Source organism: Toxoplasma gondii, chromosome VIIa (assembly GCF_000006565.2).
Source record: "Toxoplasma gondii ME49 chromosome VIIa, whole genome shotgun sequence".
NCBI lineage: Eukaryota > Apicomplexa > Conoidasida > Eucoccidiorida > Sarcocystidae > Toxoplasma > Toxoplasma gondii.
This window is the reverse complement of record NC_031474.1, coordinates 2189187-2208067: the sequence shown is the minus strand read 5'-3', so window position 1 is coordinate 2208067 and position 18881 is coordinate 2189187. Positions and strand designations below refer to the sequence as shown.

Here is an 18881-nt window from a genome sequence, read left to right as displayed (position 1 = left end):
AGTCAATCCATCAGCTTTGTGGAGTTTAATTTGGCAGTTTATTCGCTTCCTCTCGGCCACACTTTTCTAAATACAGACGGTCAAAACGGAAATCGCCTCTATGCAAGCCATTGCCGACCGGTAGTTACAAGCTCGTCGCACTGCACCCACCCGCGCAACCATGAGGCCTCTTGCAAGTGTCGCCCGTTTCTTTGGCTAGGGCGGACAGAAGAGCTGTTGTGGTGTTGCCGTGACTGTGGTCCCCGTCCAGAGAAGGGAAAATGACTTTTTCTCTGTGTTGTGTTGCACTTTCTGAGCGGCTATACTGGCTTAGTACTGGCTTTTGTATGCTACCGTCTTTTTGCTTTGCTGGGAGCATTTTCTGAACAAAGATCCGTGCTCCGCCAGCCGAAGCACTCGCTGAACTGGCGTTGCCTCAGCAACTGCCTCTCCCGCATCACTCCCTCTGCATTGGTTGGCTCTTGCGTTTCTTAACCGCACGGCCTTTCAAGGAAACCACAAGGCAGGCGCGTTCAATGGTGTTTTGTGGGGAGATCCGTTTCGACTGTGTAAGGATTTCACCTCAACTCCACGCTTCAAGTCCCCGTGACTAGCTGAGTAGCATACTGCTGGTCTTGTCGCAGGCTGGCCAGTGGAATTTCGTGCAAGAGCGTGGCGCGTTTGTCCAAGAAACGACCCATAACAACCAATTTCTTGTTTAGTCGTACCTCCTGTGGCTTTCTTGTCTTGACGCGGGAGAACGACGTCCAGTGGTAGGAAGCGCCTTTGATGTTTTCAGGGTCCGTGATCGTGTGCTTTCCTCGATCACATTATTCCTGTCTCGCACACACCTTCCGGACGATCCAGACCGGCGCCTGCACCGTTTTCATTGTGTCTGCCCCGTTGATCTCCGCTGTTTTCTGAACGTACTTTCCCTGCGTTGAAACATGCAGCCTTACACGATTCCTCAACGGTAATACTACGCTGTTGCCATCGCACCAACACAGCAGAAAGAGCCACAATGGAGAGTGAAATTGCCTTTGAGAATGCATGTCCCGAAGCCGCCGTACAATCCTTCTCTCACAATTTTCAGAAAGATTCAACGGCGTTTGAGGCAACGCGTGCTCCTCCAGTAACTCATAATGACAACAACCCTTCGGTAGGAGTTACGCTTGGAAATGGCGTGCAACATTTTCCCTGCTCAGCAGGGCTCGCAACGGAGTCTGACATACCATGGGCCGCCAACGGTGCCCTTCTTTCCGCGGAGGCGGTGGCTTCAGCCGCTGCTACAGCTGAAGTTTATGAGGCAAAAATGCAAGAGATGAAAGTAGGCCCCGGTTCCTTTAACAGTGAAAGAACACCTAAGGTCAGGCCATCCATGGTGACGTTGTGGTCTAACTCTAGACAGGTGATTTCTGCTACTTGAGAGCGTAAGCGACTTTAGCAGCCAGTACTGAGGAGAGAGTCCATTGCATGTAGTCGTGTGTACTCATGATAGACGAACGAAACTGCCCAGCCTAGTGCACCGGTAAACGCTGATACAAGAGGGCAGCCGCTGGAAAAAATGACTGCCACCAGCTTAAGTGACGATGCAGCTGATTACCTTCGAGTAAAAATAGCAGAACGGATAACTATTTTGTACCCATTGGTTGGGGTGCTTAACAGTGTGACGTGTTAGTTGCCGGTGGTTCACAACAGAAAACACACCCTGCGGAAACTCGACTGATGAGAAAACTTGTTACTGTGCTTCCGGCGGCCGTATTCTTGCAGACCCAAATTGTTGATCTTTGGAGTCAGAAAGAAGCCTTTCGCCGTGCTAACGAACGGATTACACGTCTGCTCATGCGGCTCCAGCAGCGTGGGCCATCGGCAGCTGCAGATCTCAATGCGAAGGCAGCAGAGGCGTTGCGTTCAACCCGTGGTTCGTCCACTCACCGGGGCCCCCGCACTAACCTAGACACACCCCAAGAGGAGCGGTCGTCGCAGACGACGCGATCTTCGAGAACCGAGGGACGCTGCTCAGGGAGCCCTCACCGAAACGAGAGTATAGCTGAACGGTCCCTCCATCCGTCGTTTATGGGTAGCTCGAGTCAGAAGCAATCAGCACAGGACGAATGTGGTACGGTTTTGAAGACACCCTCGCTAGTGGTCCCCCCATTGAAACTTGGGGGAATGTTATTACAAAAGAAGGAAGGTGCGTTAACTGATCGGACAAAAAGTGAACCGGGATCTACAGAAGGCTGTCGTAACGGTACAACTGTAAGCGCGAGGCATCTGCACGGCGGGGGTAATATTGGGAAGCAACCTGATGGTAGAGAGCACATTGCTTCTGTAATTCGTCGCAATGGCGAAAAGGAACTAGGACGCTTCAATGGAACAGCGTCTAAGCACCAGCAAGGCACTCAGGAATCCGCGTGTAAGCAGACGTATCCTCCGCCACTGCCACTTCGATGCGTCAGGACATCGACGAGTCATAAAGGTGGGAAAACTTCTTCCCGAAGACGTAGCATGTCTCAGAACGTCCGCATTCCAGCCGTTCCCGCCGGTACTTGTGATCGTCCAGCGTTGGGCAGTCAGCTAGGAAGGTCGTCTACCACCAGCTACCCAGCAGTCCCGCCCTTGCCGATTAATCAGCGTCGCACGCTTCAACTGAGCCAAAGCCTGGCTTCAGCTCGCTCACGAAGTAGGAGGGGGGCGTTTACCTCTCGCCCTTCACTGGCGGAAACCGCCCTGCGCACTCCTCGTCGATGTTTCCTTGATGACGGTATCTCGTGTGCTGTACAGTCACTCAGTAAAGATTGCGCCGGAACGTCTGCAGGTCCATCTGGTTCGGTTAGTTCTGTGCTATGTACTGCCGCTGAGCCTGTGCTAAACATGCACAGCTCGAATGCGTCGGCGGGTCTGGCGGCCCATGACACGGGGTTCGCAGACCTTGAGGAACATGTGGCAGCTTCCGTTCGACAAGCACTGGAGACCCTTCAAACTGCAGATGGAGGCATGCGAAGCCATTCCGGAGCATCCAGCAGCGCAGCAGCAGCTGTCGCCGCGACAGGCATGACTGGAGGGATGATGAGCTGTGTCCAGAAACCAACAGATGGTTACTGGCACATCATGTATACCTGTGTGCTCAAAATTAGAGGAACGGACTTCTTTCTCGACGTACGATGTGGAGACAAGGGCCCGAAGTCCGGAAGACTCATCGCTAGTACGGAACGAGCAGGTGAGTCTTTCTGATTTGGGGCGGACGATCTTAAACACGTGAGGGTAACGTCCGGAGAAGACGAGTGGCCATGACGCTCCGATGTTTTCTATCTGTCAGCTCAGGAACGTCGAAATATAGTGCATGAGACAGTCCCACCTGTCGGTACTTTAAAAGCAGGCGCTTAGCGTGTTTATGTTCCTTTCCGAGGCTACACGTGTACTGTTACCCCAGCAATAATGGAGGGCAGAGTCTGTACGAGACAGGAGGAAGCGGGGGAGGGGCTTAGTGGCCCGGGTGATAAAAGGCGGTCCACTTCCGTTGAAGACGCTTCTCTTTTAGAAGGAGTGGTTCGCGTCTCGGCCAGTCTAGCGAAAGGTTGAGATTCATTCGCACTTCAACATCCGGAAGTAGCTCCTGGTCTAGCAGGGAAGAAGAAGTCTTCTTCAGAATATTTGTTCTGTTCAGGCGCGGCTTGTGTCCCCGTTACTTTTTCTAGATCCGTGCTTTGCCTCACCTGTAACACGAATGAATCCCAGGATCTTACGGTTTTCACTTTCTTCAGGCGTGTTCAAGGTCTGCGTGCGTCACCTGTTGAAATCTGCTCGAGATTTCTACGACTCACTGAAGGTTCTCTGGTGGCAACCGATGCCGGTCGTTGTTGCTGATGGACTGCTTCCATTTGACGAACTTCTCCGCCGGCATGCTGAAAAGGAAATGGAGAAGCGACGGAAGAGGAACAAGAAGAAGAACAGGAGGAGACGCGGCAAAGGCAACGATGCCCAGTCGTCTGTTGACAAAGGTACAACAGTGCAGCGTACACCAGAAGCGCACACGTCTTGTGGCCCAGATGTCGACTTGCTAAAGTCGTCGTCTGCGGGTACGAGTTTCTCCCTTAGTCGTGGACCTGGTGACAACATAACGAATAACGCTGGACAAGGGGACCCAGACGAACCTGCCGAAGTCGAAGCAAATGCGGCCGCGACACGAAAGGTTATGGGAAGTGTTCTGTTGTCGGGCCACTCGCCTTCCCTAGATGACCGCTCTGATGTAAGCAATGGCGGAGGCGCTGCAGGGTCCGCGACACAAGAGAGCAAACGGAAGGCGGACTACAGCGAATGGGATGTAGTCGCCTTGATGTACATAGGCAGCCTTGACGCAGAAACTCCAGTCGCTCAGTTCCAGGGTTTACAGACAAGAGATGGGGGGAGTTCATCTCCAAAGAACACCGACGACTACTGGTACGTTAGTAATAGCAAAGCTGCCTTTCCCGTGTGCCGTGGATGCGGTGGTACGGCGGGAACATCAGAACGGGCGAGAGGAGATACCAGTGGCCAGAATTTGAAGGAAGCTACATCAACTCGAAGTGGGGGTCAGGCAACCAATCGGATTACGAGCAGCTGTGAATGTGAGAAGGGTGGACGCTCGTCAGGTCGCACACCACCCTCTTCAGACGCACCGCACGAGGCTTCGTTGGAACGAGCGTTTGATCGGGCATGCCAACTTTGTTTACACAACAGGCTGACCCCTCACGAGGCATTTATCGTGAAAAGAGCAGACCGTGAGCGTGGCTGCTTTCCACTGTATCACAAAACCGGTAGGCGGTATCTGTATGCACATCCAACGAACGGCCTCGTAGGGATGATTACCGCGAGTAGCACGGTGGTGGCTGCGACAGCACAAAAAATAATGGCCGGCATCAAGTCGAAGAAGGTAGATGGTCGTAGCGCAGTAAGCAGAGAAGCAGAAGAACAGGATTCGGTGTTGCACCCGCTTCTAGGTGATGAGAAAAATAACACTCAAGAAGGCGACGACATATCGGGAAGGCAGGTTTTCATGCCCTCCGAATTCGAACTCATTGCCCTATCCGATCTCATGGTTCAACAGACAGTGGCACAGATCCTTGCGTCCCTACCCTCTGTGGAGTCGCCTCGTGGCAGCTGGGATCATTCAGGCTTGTGGGGAAAGGAGGGGATCGAAGGAAGTGAAGACGAAGAAGGTGAAATAGATCATCTGAAGAATCGGTCTAGGGCGACAACAGTGAGTAGCGATGAAACAGACTGCCAACAAGGAGGTAGCGCTACGTCTTTCCCCTGCAGCGGAGACGAAGACAATCGTGATGGGTTGTCATGCGATGCAAGCAACGCTCGACACGATTCCCTTTCACTCGAATCCTTTTTTGGAGACCACATGCATAGAACAAGTGAACAATTTTTGCCTGCAGCTGAAGCATTTTCATCTTCCACGGACAGGGGCACAGTATCGTCAGAAGATGATACGGACAGCCGCCAACACGGGGCGAAGGGCTTACGGATTCGCATGGTTCCACTTTCAGGCGACAGGAATAAATGCCGAAGAGAATCGCTGCCGAGACGATCACACGAGCATTCTGTAACTCACAAACGAAGGCCATCGCGGAAAAGTGGAAGTCCTCGAGAGCCATTGGACAATCCAGAAAACGCTGTAGAACGATTCACCACCGGGGTGTGTGACCAGTTTGTGTTTTCTGACTTGGATGCAGAGACAGATCTCGAGGAGGAAACAGAATTCTTCGGCGTTTCTCTTGACGGTGGGGTGTCAGATGAGACAACACTAGGTGGCAAGCACACATAAAACTATCAGGGAGAAAACGACTGGCGTCAACCTCAATCGGGGTATACAAAAGCAAGTGACATTGTAGGCCAGAGGAAAGCGGGCGCATTGGAAGAAAGCCGAAAGCACTTGAAACTGTAGGCTCGAGGTGCCATTTGGTGGATGAACGCTGGTGAGGAAGAGGATGGAAGGTGGCGAAACAGGACACGATGACCTGACATTACTTGTGCGCGCTTGGGGGGTGGCATGCACACGAATACGGTAGGTTTCGAAGAAAGGCAGCCAGTAGTAGTATTGCTGACACCCTCCCGCTATTGTGGCATGTTAGTCAGTGCCCTGATGTGAGAGTTCCTGAGGGTTACGCGATTGGTACTCTATGTCTGGTGACGTCTCTTGTGATTCTTGTAAATCGGAGCACATGAACATTTCGCAGTTTGGAGGGGAAAATAAAGAAGCACACGGAACATGCTCCATGTAAGCAATTGCCGACCTGTCTTGCCTGAATATGAACTGCGGAAACTCGAAGTTCAATTCCTGTCCCAGCAAACGACTGCTTTCGTTGAGTGTGCCACACCTACATCGAAAGGCAGATCAAACATGTTTGCACTCGGAATCTGTGATATTGGTCAATGATTCCTTGTTGAACGGAGCAAAGGGACGAGGTGCAGGGGACATAGAGGGAGGGGGAAGCATGAGAGTGGCATGTCTAAAATGACGTTCCGAAATGGTGACGCCGATGCCGTCAACGTGGAGGAGTGCCTGGTTGACTTTATGATGCAAAACTTGTTTCCCCTCTTAAGTTCTGATTCGTGCTCGTTTGAACGTTGGAAAACACACACCGTGGTGCCATGCACGTACTTCTCAAAATCCAAGTTTCTTGTCATGACACTGATCGTACTGAAGCTACCTCTTCGAGGGTCGATACTCCATTTCCGTTGAATTCTTGTTTCTTTGGTGGTCTACGTTTTGCGCAGACATTCATTTTGCCTTCTGCTTTCCATGGGGGCGGCTTTTTGTGCTGCTGAATCTGTTTTCGCCTCTCTGCAGCATGCTCGTTTTTTTCCCCTTCGTGTTCGGCTTAGGTGAAAGCTGCATGCCCTCTGTGTGCTACGAACCTGATAGGTTTTCCACAAGTTACAAGTTCTGGAGGCAGACTAACAGCACATTTCGATTTATGTACTTTTGCGTACATGTAGTAGCCGGGGAAATATCCGGTCATAGGCAAGGGTCGACAACCTTCCCTGGCGCCACTGTGTTTTCTCTGTCAGTTTCTGTCTGCTTTCTGCTGCAAGAAACTGTTTCAGCCTATTGGTTCTTCAGTAATGCGTATCAGGGTCCCGCTTTGATCCATCTAGGGACATGTGGTGGAGGTAAGAGACATGTCACAGCTTCAGTAAGCAGACTTTGTATGCGCCACTCTGCTCCCTTCCGGCGAACCTCACTTGGGTGCAGCTAGAAAACCTCGCTGTTTCCTTCGCACACATCCGCTCTTCACACATGTTGGTGAGGACGCTAAAGGAGAGAACATCAAAAAGCACTCTTTTTATCCTCCTGTTCGGTGGTCTGCGGCATTCGCAATACATGGTCATCCTCGCTGTGAAGCTCGCCTGTAGCCAGCAGGTGTCATACCCTCATGTTTCGACTCCTCACTCAATACAAAGGGCAGTTTTCCAGGGGTGACAATCCAGAAAATTGATTGCGGAGAAGCACAAGTAGGCAGTTAGGCAGCATGCTTGACCATTTTCTCAAACGCTGTGATGCTAGCACTTGAGATGGACAAGTTTTTGCCACATAACAGAAATCAGAAACATGCTCCTTTAGCCTTCCCCTGTCCTTCAGCGAAGTTGTGGGCCTCTCTCCGGTATAAAGTGACCAGCCATCCCAGTCCCCCACGCTACAACAGACTGGAAGCATATCGCTTTCAACTAGGATCTAAGACTCGTGGAGGCGCGCTGTTTACATGCGGGGAAACGTAACAACTCAGTTGAGTCTCAGGCGCAACAGCGGGCTTGTGGCCAAAACAGAACGCTCCGATATCGTACACTGAACCTCCAAAACACATCCAGAGACAGCAGAACTAAGGGGGGGGGTCACGACGATGGTTTTTACTGTAGCGAGCGTGACTTTGAGAGTTTCATCGATTGCCTATCTTGTTCAAAACAGTGTGATTCGTGCCTCATGTCCGGTGGGTCCTCTGGAGAGCCGGTTATGTCATAAAACCATGCAGGACTGATAAGACGAGACTATCTGTGTGCAAATACAGGAGAGTAGATGCAATAAGCCGAGCTGGAACCCTTTTAAGCCTGTGACGGTGGCTGACTACGAACTGCAGGCAGTGACATGGAACAAACACCCTCTTTGGTTTAGACATAAAAATGAGTTTGCGAGCCATGATGGAGGAAGTATCATGCATACCTAGCAAACGAGATAAAAAAACACCTAAGCGTTACCCAGTGAGCGTTAGCCTGCGTCCGTATTTTACTAAAAAGGTAAGAGCCATCGCGAGTGTATAGAAGTACCTGTTACCCGATCGTTTACAGTTCGTAACAAAGAAGTGCAGAAGGCAGAGAAGAGGGCAGAAGCTGGTCACTCTGCCAGATAACGGACAGCATGGACACGAAAACCATGCACATGAAATGCGAGACAGAGAGCAAGTGAAGACAGCTGCACAACTGCTCCTTTTTGCAAAGCCGGCATTCGCACAAACTGCTCTGGTGGATAACAGGTAGCTCGAGAGCTGTTAAACGACGCTCTACTGGCGTTCAGTTGCGCGTCTCTTGTTGCCCACGGTTTGTGAACAAAGGCGCTAGTGTTGCCAATGCACATGCCACAGGAGTTGCCGAAAAAAAAGACGAATAACAGAATCATTGGCCTCCGCACCTCTGCTTCATCACGTTTTCACTGTGTAACAGCATCAAGAAAAGATCGAGCCAGATAAATAGAGAGAATGGAGCTCGCGCAACATGCGTAACGCCAGAGATGGGCAGATGAAATAAAACTGTGCTCCGAGAGAGCAAACCACATGAAGAAACAAGGGAAAAAGTCGGAAGGAAGCAGCGCGATACCAGTGTCTGAGGGTCTCATACTGTCGATAGTCGTCCCCATATGCTAGCCTACCCACGGAGACTGGCTGCGAATCAGAAAAACGCGAAACAGCCAAACGCAGATACAGGTTCTACGGAACAGACGTGAACCCCGCGACGAACACATCCTAGTAACTACGGAGATGTGGGAATGTATACCAGCCTTGCAAATATTCATATTCTCCTGCGACTTCCTTGAGAACAATAGTCCTCCATATCATTTCCAAGTCGCCGTCAGAGAAGTGATACTCAGAGAAAGAAAACAGCCACAAGTTTTCAAACTTCCGTATTCCCTTCGTGCCTGTGTACATGGTACGGGCCACCCCTCAATGCCGGGGGAAATTCGCGACCCCCTTAGAGTCAGATGGTACCTTTTGCCGCCAAAGTTCTTCCTCATCTATGGGGATTCGTGCACCGTGGTGTGACACGGCGCTAAAGGAGTGTCAACGAAAATGGAGGCTGGTGAAAGACAAGTCACACACACTGCTGTTAGCAGACGGTTGTGGAACCATATTGTTCCCGTTGGCGGTCTCCTTAACGAATCGCGACTCTTGCCACGATTAAAAATCATCCCGGATGCAGAGAGAATGAGAGGCTCAATCTTTCCTTTCAAAGAAGAGGGAGTGAAAACACGACAGACGCTGAGCGTGACCTTTGGTTTCTCCCGTTCTTCACATTCTTGCAGCATTTGAAAACCGCCTTTCTCAGCAGCGTTCCTCTTTCCACTCCTCGCTGTCATCAAGATCCCTCCCCCCTGTCTCTTGTCCGCTCCTGCTCTTGCGTGTACAGGATGCCTGCCTCGCCTGCGAGTGTTTTTGGGGGTCGTCCTGATGCGAGAGGATCGCCGACCCTTACTGAAGAACTGCTGCGGCACACTTTCTTTCGGCAGGGCCTTTCGTGTCCACCATGACTTCTGCAAAAAGCCGTACTCCCGCGCGTTCCTTCTTTACCCCTTTCGGAGGTGGAGACTGGAGCCGCGTTTTCATGACTATTCTTCTCGCGGTGGGAAGGCGTCCTTCTGGTGCTACGCCGGATCTCCTCGCTCACAACACCGCATTCACTGGAGCCTGGCCACGCGGCTGGTCGGCTTTAACCACAGCCGCCGCTGTGTCTCCGCACTAGTCGTGCACACCGACGAAGGAGGGGCAGTAAGTATACGGAGACAATAACCAAGTCCAGAATTGCCAACACAGATCGACTTAGGCGGTAGCTGGACACCGACTGCTCGAAGTGCAGCTTCGCGGGCCTGCGACGCCAAAGAAGTACAATCCGTTCGACGATAACTTATGTCATTTTCTGCGTCGAAATATGTACTCAGGCACATACATCAAGGCGGAGTGAAAGCCGAAGAAGAACAGCCCGCAGAAGATGCGATCGTCAACACGCGCAACCCCCCTGAGGAGACCGGAGAGGAAGGCAGCTCAAGCGGAAAAGGGCCGCCTCCGCTCTCTTGGTCTCTCGCGTAGAACTGACTTTGGGCGCCGTGCGTGTTCGCTTGGAAACCGGGGCCCGCCGTGCTGTGAGTGACGACGGAGGCACACGAGGACACCACCGGCAGAGGGCCAGTGTTTTGGCAAGCAGACGAAAGCGGTTGACAGGACTGCGAAGACGCGAATTCCGATTCTCTCGGCAGATGCTGGCCGGATGGCAGAAGCGTGAGAGAGCTCGACGGTGTCACGGGCCTAGAAGACGGAGGCGACGGGCCGGTCCACTGTCCCCGGCTTCCGACTCCGAGGTGGCCAGGAAACAGTTCGACTGACGAAGAACGAGACAGAGCCCACCTCGTCGCAAATGATGCACCCGCGAAGACAGGCGGCCCCGACGCAGTGAGCGATGGGGGCGCTGAGGCAGGAACACCCTTGGACATTTGTGCGTGCGAACCAGCGCCACGTCCGCAAGACGAGGAAGGCGCTGACGCTTTTTCGGTCCTGCGAGGGTCGCTCGCATCAGCGTCTTCCTGCGACGCGGGGTCAAGGAGCGGTGCCAGGCGGAAATGAGAAGCAAACTGGTGTTGCGGAGACGCCACCTGGCCGTCGGAAGCCGATCCCGCATGCGAGAGAGGATTCGATGAGAAAGTGAAAGACGTGCCCTCATGTGACGAGCCAGCGAACGGACGGTCGGCGCTCGAAGGTGGCGCGGGTATACAAGGTGGCAACGTCCTGGAAGATGGTAGGATCCTTGAACGTGGTGGTGCACTTGAAGATGGCGGGGGAATGGTGGAGCAGCCCGCGGAGGGTGTGAGGGAAGCAGGTGAATTTGAGAGAGAAGACAACGAAACCAGATGGGCGCCTCGGCTCCTCGGGCTCAGGGTCCTGATCGAAACAGCGCCGTTGATAGGTGAAGGAACTGGACACGGGGAAGCCGCACCCCGCAGCGAAATCTCCACTTTGCACTGCCCGACTTTCAAAATGCACTTCGGTGTCAGAGGGCAAGGATGCGGCTCGAAAGGCTTGAGACGCAAATACGTCCCGAGCGTGCTCGCGTCCTTCAACACCCAGCGCTGGTGCCGCGGGCGAGAGCCGTCGTAGTAAATAAGACAGTGCACGCGACTGATGTAGCCGTTGTTCGCCGTCACGGCGATCTGTGGAGGCAGCAACCGGCACACACATGCAGAGAAATGAGGCACCAAGCGAGGAAGGCACGTGATATATATATATATATATATATATATATATACATACAAAATGTATACGTACATGCTTATCTAGATTGATATAAAATGGTATATGTCCACGTTCATTTAGGGCTGAGTGAAAAGCCGTCGAGACGAGCAGGCCGAACAGACGCCGGGTTTCGGAAAACTCAGGCACTGGAAAACACTAGCGGACAGAAAAAGCTAGGACACGGATGGGAAAAGAAAGTGAGGAAACGCGACGAATACCACAAGACCATCTTTGCGGGTATTTTCTTCCTGCTCTGTACTATCCATTTGCCCCTTCTTCCATTCTGGGTGCTCGAACGCCCGCAACGGACCTAGATCTACGTCACGTAGATACCTCCAGTGGTGCTTTCTTATTTGTTCGTGTGTTTGCGAGTTCTTCCGAGGGTCACGGTGTGCCACCGTTTTTCTCTCCACCGTCTTTGCTTATTGAACCCCCCTTTCTGGACCATTCCAGGTTTTCTACTCCTCGCGTTTTTCACGGGTGTCTCCTTCCGCTGCCTGTCTCGCCTTTAAGTTCTTGCACGCACCTTTTTGAAGTCCCGTAACGGGTTGTGCGGACCCCTCCCTAGGACAACGCCCGTGGGCGGCGCCCACTCGCAGTACCCCGGCGGCAGCAGACTCAAGACTTTACTAGTTTTCCTTTCTTCTTTCACAAAGTCTCCATCTCCCTCTGCTTGTAAACTGGTCTCGTTGCGCGTTCGCTCGCCTGCATCTTCGCCTCCCGGAGAGGCAGAAGGTGGGTGCGAAGCGGCAGGCCCCGTGGCGCCTGTCGACCCGTCAGTTATCCGGAGAAGAAGAAACGAGTCTAGAGGTTCCGTCTCTCCAGAATCCACCAGGTCGCTGCAACCGTCGTGAGAGCTCTCGTCGCTCAAGTCCGCTTCGCTCTCTTCGGAGTCGAGCCAGTCGTCACAATCTTCGTTTTGTGTCAGGTCTCGCGAGAGGCACGGCAGCGGCAGAGACGAGCGATGAACCTCCCGGCGCGGAGACGAAATGTGGCAGGTGTCTGCGGTTCTCTCGTATACAGCCGAGGCGCCGGCCAGAGGTGCAGAAGGACTCCGAAAGAGCACCGGAAGAGGCAGGTCCGCCTCCGCAGGTCCTCGGCTACTGAAAAAGTCTCGCGCTTCACCGCCCTTCCCTCTCGTTCCTTTCTGTAGCGTTCGCTCTGTTCTCCCGGTCGCTTCCCCGTCGCCGTGCGCCGCGGCGTCTCCTCGCTTCGGGGCGAGACAGTGCGAGCCGCTACAGTGGTCCCTTGTAGACGAAAGACGCGCGCAGTGAGAGGATGCGATGTCTGAAGCAGCTCCGTGCTCGCCATCTGTGGAAGACCGAAACCTCTCGAAATGTTGAGGCATCCCCGCGCAGCTGAGAGGAAGTCGAGGAAGAGCCACGACTGGCACAGATGTCCCGCCAGGGCCGCTGAGAGCACGAGCTGTCCCCTCTGGCTGGTTCAGAGCAGGCGCAATTGTTGGTTCTTCTTCGCCTTCTCGTCGATCGCTTCCTGACTGTGTCTCCGCGGTTTCCTGCTCTCCCTCACCCCACCCTGCTGAACGCTCAGAGACGTCCGGTCGGTAGAGGCCCTCCTCTGGCAGGGTCCGCCGCGGTGGATGCGAAGAGAAAGAAGCGCTGGCTATCGAAGGCGAAGCGTCGAGTCTCGACTGCGTTTGCGCTCCCCAAGATCCGGGGACGCTGCCGGCATCCTCCGAGGCATCTCGCTTCTCCGCGCCGCCCGCGGGAAAGCCAGCGAGTTCCTGGTGCACGACGGAGGTCGCGGGTGCCTCTTTCTCGGTGTCTTCACCCTGACTCCCACGCCGCAAGAGAAATGGGCCGCAACTGCTGAGCGGCTCTTCAGGCGAGGCAGGAGGGGACGAGGCTGTGAAGTGCGAGGCGGCACAGACGGGGGAGGACCCGTGTGAAGGAGACGTAGAGGGTAAGCGACAGACGGTCATGTCTCCTTGTCTCGGCGGGGCTGTAACCCAAGGAAGGAGACGAGCGTCTTCACGAGAAACGGGCAGATATGAATGCGATCGACGCTGGATTTGCGAGCACGACTCAGCTCCCAGGCAGCCATGCTCCGTCTCCCGCGCTCCGTGTCTGTGAGGGGATCTCCTCGACAGCGGAGCTTCGACAGGCAGTGGCTGGACACGTTGGCACTCGCGTCGGGGCCGATTCCACTGCATGTCGAGAAAGGGGTTGGGTGGAACGATATCGAGAAGTTTGAGGAGCCTTCGATTCTCTGCGTTAGCGTCCTCGCGTTCTCCATCCCTTCCCCAATCGCTGGTCTTTGTCCCTGAACGAGTGCCTGGCGTCTTTCCGGGTCTCTGCCACTGGCGACGAGCGGCTCTTCTGGAGGCCCGTTCCTCCCGACGTTTGTCTCGGCTTTTCGTTAGCGTTTTTTTACTCCGCGCCTCGAAAAGAGACGAGTAGGGGGAGCACAAGGGCAGGCCTTGTTCCAGACCCAGGCGCTCGCTGCCACACTCGACTGCGTCTCCTGGGATATCTATGCCTCTCGCCTCTGAACCCCTTGAGACACCCCTCGCGCCGAACACTTTGTCAGAACCAGAGGAAGCCGAGCATTCATAAAGCTCTTCGTGGGGGCATCTGTCAGGCACTGCGCGACCTGATGAACTTATCCACCCTCGATCAAACCGGAGCTGGCCACGGTACACCTGTCTCCTGCAGGTGTCGCCTTCGCCATCTTCTCGACCTGAAAGAGCGAGTTCCGTGGGAGGGGCGAGGCCAGAGCCGTGGCGGCCCGCTTCACGGTTCACAGTCCTCTGCCTCTGTCGCCGCCTCTCCAGCCGCCGAAACAGACGCGCAGGAACAACATCGACAGCAATCTCGATGCGGTCGCCAATGTGGATCACATCTCCAGACTGCAATGCATGCGTGCCATCAATCCTAAAAGAAAGCCGAACGACAGAAAACAGATTGTCGAGTGCAACACTAGTGCGAAAAGACGATATCTGTCCGCTACAGGACACAGACACGCGTTCAAAGCTCTACAGCCCTCCAAGTATCCACACGGGCATACCAATCCTTTTGTAGTCTATATCTGTATATCACCGTGAAACCCAGGCGTATTTCTGTTTGTATGTTCATAGTTACACTTGCCGAAGCTCCGGGGATCCACGTTGCCACCAGCTGTTCTCTTTGCCCTGCTGCATAAACCATATTCTCCCCGGCTGTCTCTGTGTTTGCACGAACACTCTGTGCGGCGTAGAAGGCCAGGCCTTGGTCAAGCCTCGAGGCCGAAACGCGAGATCAACAAAGCTAATAGGAAGAGACCTTGCGACTTCCGCTTACAGAAGCATGGTGCCGATGGTGGAGCCCAAGTCGAGGACAGCGAGCTGGTCAGCGTCGGCGCTGGGCTGCCTCAGAAGTTGCAGGTGTGACAGAGAAACAGACGAGTGAGGAATGTGGATGAGAGACTGGTGGTGACGACCGAGGTCCCAGGGCAGCGAGTGCCGGATGTCTGCCGAGTCTACGACCCGCGACTCGATTTTGTGTTGAGGGTCTGCGAGCACGCGCATGACGATTCGGCCGTGGCACCCGCTGACCGGGTCCGTGATGAACCGCCGGCAGCAGACGCTTGGCGCCGCAGTCACGTAGTCCTCGACCCAGGAACGAATCCGCTCGAGGGAGGTCTGGCGATCGTCGCGGTCGAAGCGGACAAGCTGGGCGAAGGTCTCCAGATCCTGCAGAGTGAAGAGCCACTTCTCTGCGCTCCACAAACTCCGCTTCTCGAACTCCTCCACGACGCACCCAACGAGGTCGTCGAAGAAGATCACGCTGTCCTCGCCCAAGTCCCGCAGGAGCAGCCGCAACACAAGCGGCATCGCGAGCTTCGGCTTCACGAAGGACTCCGCCCACCAGGCGGCGGTTGGGGGTCGAGTAGAGACCGGAGTCTCGGTCCGGCCGTCTGCTGTCGACCCTGCGACGGGGGGAGATCCCGGCGTCGGGGTGCCCGCCGCAGCTGATGGTAAAGAGAGGGCCTGGGCAGGTTCCGTGGCTTCTGTCTCCTTGGGGTTGGAGGGTGCCTTGTCCTGGTCATCGACGAGGGAGAGCGATGCACTCGTTCTCTCTCTCTGCTTTGCTATCACCAGCCCCGACCGCATCAGGTTCGGAGAGGTCAGGCACACGTCAGCCGTTTCTCGCCTGGTTTCTGGCCTCGGGGATCCTTCGGCGGCTAGCGAGCTTCCGGCGCCAGCATCATGCGTCCCCCTTGACGCGGTGCTCGTGTTTGGTTCCAGCTGGCCCTGTGGAGCACCTGGCCCTTTGGCAAGAAGAGCCACAGCGGAGAAGCCGCCTTTTTTGCCTCGGCGCACGCCCAGCAGTGTCAGGAGGTTCGCGAGAACCGTATTGATCGAAAGAGAAGACAGACTCAGAGGCTGGCGACACAGCGGACAGGAGCGACGACTCATCTTGTTGTGGCTGATGCAGTAACGGCAAAATGTGTGCCCACAGTTGATAGTGACGGGGAGCTGGAGGAGCTCGAGGCAGATGGAGCAGGTGAGCTCTTTTCGCAAACTAGGGAGAAGGGGCGGCTCCTCCCCTGCAGACGTGGAAGACGATGACGAACATACAGAGAAAGACGACGTAGCTGCGCGTCCTCCTCTCGGACCAGCAGCTGAACCCGAAGGCGAGGAGGGAGCGGCAGCCAGGCCGAATGATGAAAGAGAAGTGAGAGGCCCTGAAGAAGTGAGGGACACTGGTGGGGCCTGTCCACCTTCCTGGGGCTGGCCAGGCTGGCGACAGGCCTCCGTCGCTGGACAAGGAGAGTCAGAAGCAGGTGCAGACGAAGACAACTCGGACGAGAAGGCCGATGCCGAAGAAGACGAAACACCGAAGAAAGGCTGACTCGAAGGCGACAAAGGCACATCGCACGAAGACGACGAAGCCAGGCGAAAGGATCCAGCGGGTGATCCGGCCGGGGAATGACTCCCCAGGTGGCCGCATGCAGTGGGTTTGCGAGCACCAGGAAGGGGTGAGGAAGAGGACGAAGACGGTCCGAGAGGCGATGAAACGTGAGTGACATGAGAGTGGGTACGGTCTGAGGTCGGCGGTGGAACAGAAGACACAGAGGACAGTGTGCGAGGCTCACAGGAAGGACCGGACAGGGCGGACGGAGAATAAGGGCGTCCACCGGTTGCCGTCGCAGTTTTGCCTCCTCTCTCGTTGAGCGTCACCCGGGCGGCGTTGCTTGACTTCATTAGCCCCCGAGCTGTAGTCGCTCCTGTCCCCGGCTCCTTATCTTCTCTTTTTTTCGTTGAGGCCTCGCAGCTGGACTGTCCGCTGACTCCCGTACAGCGCCGCCCGTCTGCTTGCGTTGTTCGCGCATCTCGAACCTTTGTCCAACTCGCCGTAGCCTTACACACTCGCGCTCTCCCAGCTTCCGAGTGCTCTCCCTCCTGTCTCTCCAGCACTTTGTTTCCTCCCTCGTCTGGGCCAGACCGTGGCTTGTCGATTCCAGTCTCACGGGAACCCACCGACGCGCTACCATCTGTCCATCGGGCGCCAGAAGCCTCAGACGCATGGCAACTTGAGTCGGCTCCCTTCTCTCCTACAGATCCCCCTGCGAGGACTGCAGGTGCGGCAGTGGCAACGGCTGCGGCGGCAGCTTGCTCTTTCGCCTCCTCTCTTGCGTGTGTCCTCCTTCTTGCATGCCATCTGCGTCCACCGTCTCCGTTTGCCGACAACGGGGGATGCGCCTCTCTCGTCCCAACTTCCTGCCTTCCTGTGCACGCTGCTGACCTCTTGTCACATCCCTTAGGCGCCATATTTTCTCCCATCCGGGCTTATTGCTGTTTCCCCCTCTTGCAAGCTACGGGTGAGGCGCGCGCCGCGGCCCTGAGGAAAACAGGAACAAAAGGGAGAATAGGCGATTCTGCGCGGAACATCAAAAAGCCAGAGGAGCTGTCGCTACGAAGAAGTCGGAAAAAATCGACACAGGCGAGTCAACCTACGGCTGGCGGCGCATAGGGCCGATCTACGTCATCTCCAGGTAGTCAAGCGAGATGACGACCGTGTTTGACGATGACGGAAAAATGCTTTTTGGAGGGAGTCCGAGAGATAACAAGTGACATTCTCTGACTCGTTCTTCGTGTCTTCTTCCTGTTGCGTCCTTATTCAAAAAAGAAATGCAGTGTCAAATAGGGAAGTCACACAGAGTGCTCAAAAGATGATACAGTCCACACAGAGGTGCTGCACACACACCGCGCTGACGAGGCAGGTCACAAACAGGCAAGCACCGTAACGAACACCCGGCAAAAGCTCGGGATCGGGTTTTGCAAAGAGCACCCGCTTAAGGTGAAACACGAGCTACAAAAGATAGCACCGAGGCAACTGAAGGCGAAAAACCACACAAAGGGCGGCGACCGTCGCCTGCGACAGGGTGACCCTACTCAAGTGGGCAACACCACACAGGACCAACACATGTGATATGTCGCTCGCAGCCTGAAGTCGATGTACAAATACTGAGTGTAGGAAAACGAAGAGAAAACGAAACTGACAAGAGCGAGAGGGGAGGCATACCTTTTTACAAAAAGCTCCCCATTTGTCCCAGGCGTGAAACCGAGTCACTTGGGACTGGCATTGAGCACGGGAGATGGGGGCACTGCAATCGTGCCTCAAATGGCGTCTACAGCATTGAACAGATCATAAAAAAACTTCGTCGCAACACGAGGTGGTCCCGTTTCCGTTCCGGCTGACTTTTTGCTTACACACACACACGCGAAGAAGACAAAACAAACCGAGAAAAGCAAACACATGTCGCCCCAGCACACACATACACACACAGACCTTTACCTACGTCGTGCACCTTTCCACATTCAGAGTTCTCGCCTATAGTCGAGAATTTCTCGGTGCATCCTATTTTAACCCACACCTCTTTCAAAATGGCAATCAGGTGCGCGGAGGCAAGCTGGGAACTCAGATGCTGTTCAATGCCCCTGGGCAACGCTGGGGGGGCGAGGGACCCGGCACGCAGCAACCTGGCAGCGACCGAGGGCGCAGAGGGGGCAGGCGAGACATGGGAGAAGGGACGAGGTGGAGGAAACAAAGAAAACGGAAGAAAAGGACGGACAACGTAAGGAACATGTGGAGCTGCGCGCGATCGACAAGGTTGCATAAATAATCCGCTCCTTTCACAGGGCCAAATCCGCTCCCGGACAGACTCGATTCTTGGTGACCTTCCGCCCGTATGCGGGCTAGATGTACTGTGTGTCGACCGTCGCTTCCTTGCCTCCACCATTGCATTTACATCAGCTTGAAAGGAATTAAGAAGTATAAAACAGGTCTGTTAGGTGTGGTTCTGGTGATTTTGCGTTCATTGCCTTAAGCAGCTAGTACCTCACAGCGAAAGAAAGTTGCT

General features: G+C 54.6%; 2 protein-coding genes across 2 annotated transcripts; one reads left to right on the top strand and one right to left on the bottom strand.

Moving 5' to 3' along the window:
* The first annotated feature begins 104 nt into the window (after positions 1-104).
* TGME49_203820 (hypothetical protein) lies at positions 105-7257 on the top strand. Its single transcript, XM_018779273.1, has 3 exons — positions 105-1306; positions 1750-3199; positions 3744-7257. Exons 1-3 carry the CDS (start codon positions 1001-1003, stop codon positions 5789-5791), a joined length of 3804 nt encoding a protein of 1267 aa, XP_018637335.1. The 5' UTR covers positions 105-1000; the 3' UTR covers positions 5792-7257.
* Positions 7258-8147: 890 nt separating this feature from the next.
* Positions 8148-17803, bottom strand: TGME49_203830 (FHA domain-containing protein). The gene is made up of 4 exons (XM_018779274.1): positions 14816-17803; positions 12043-14410; positions 9017-11434; positions 8148-8900 (listed from the first exon to the last, which is right to left on the bottom strand). Exons 1-3 carry the CDS (start codon positions 17299-17301, stop codon positions 10181-10183), a joined length of 6108 nt encoding a protein of 2035 aa, XP_018637334.1. The 5' UTR covers positions 17302-17803; the 3' UTR covers positions 8148-8900; positions 9017-10180.
* Positions 17804-18881: the final 1078 nt, after the last annotated feature.

Excerpts from the sequence above, each read along its gene's own strand:
- TGME49_203830 (XM_018779274.1), bottom strand. The coding sequence starts at position 17,301 with ATGGGAGAAAATATGGCGCCTAAGGGATGTGACAAGAGGTCAGCAGCG. Across the intron at positions 14,411-14,815 it reads ACCATCGGCACCATGCTTCT|GATTGATGGCACGCATGCAT; the intron begins GTAAGCGGAAGT and ends GCTTTCTTTTAG. Across the intron at positions 11,435-12,042 it reads CGTTACGGGACTTCAAAAAG|ATCGCCGTGACGGCGAACAA; the intron begins GTGCGTGCAAGA and ends CTGCCTCCACAG.
- TGME49_203820 (XM_018779273.1), top strand. The coding sequence starts at position 1,001 with ATGGAGAGTGAAATTGCCTTTGAGAATGCATGTCCCGAAGCCGCCGTA. Across the intron at positions 1,307-1,749 it reads CAAAAATGCAAGAGATGAAA|ACCCAAATTGTTGATCTTTG; the intron begins GTAGGCCCCGGT and ends GTATTCTTGCAG. Across the intron at positions 3,200-3,743 it reads CGCTAGTACGGAACGAGCAG|GCGTGTTCAAGGTCTGCGTG; the intron begins GTGAGTCTTTCT and ends CACTTTCTTCAG.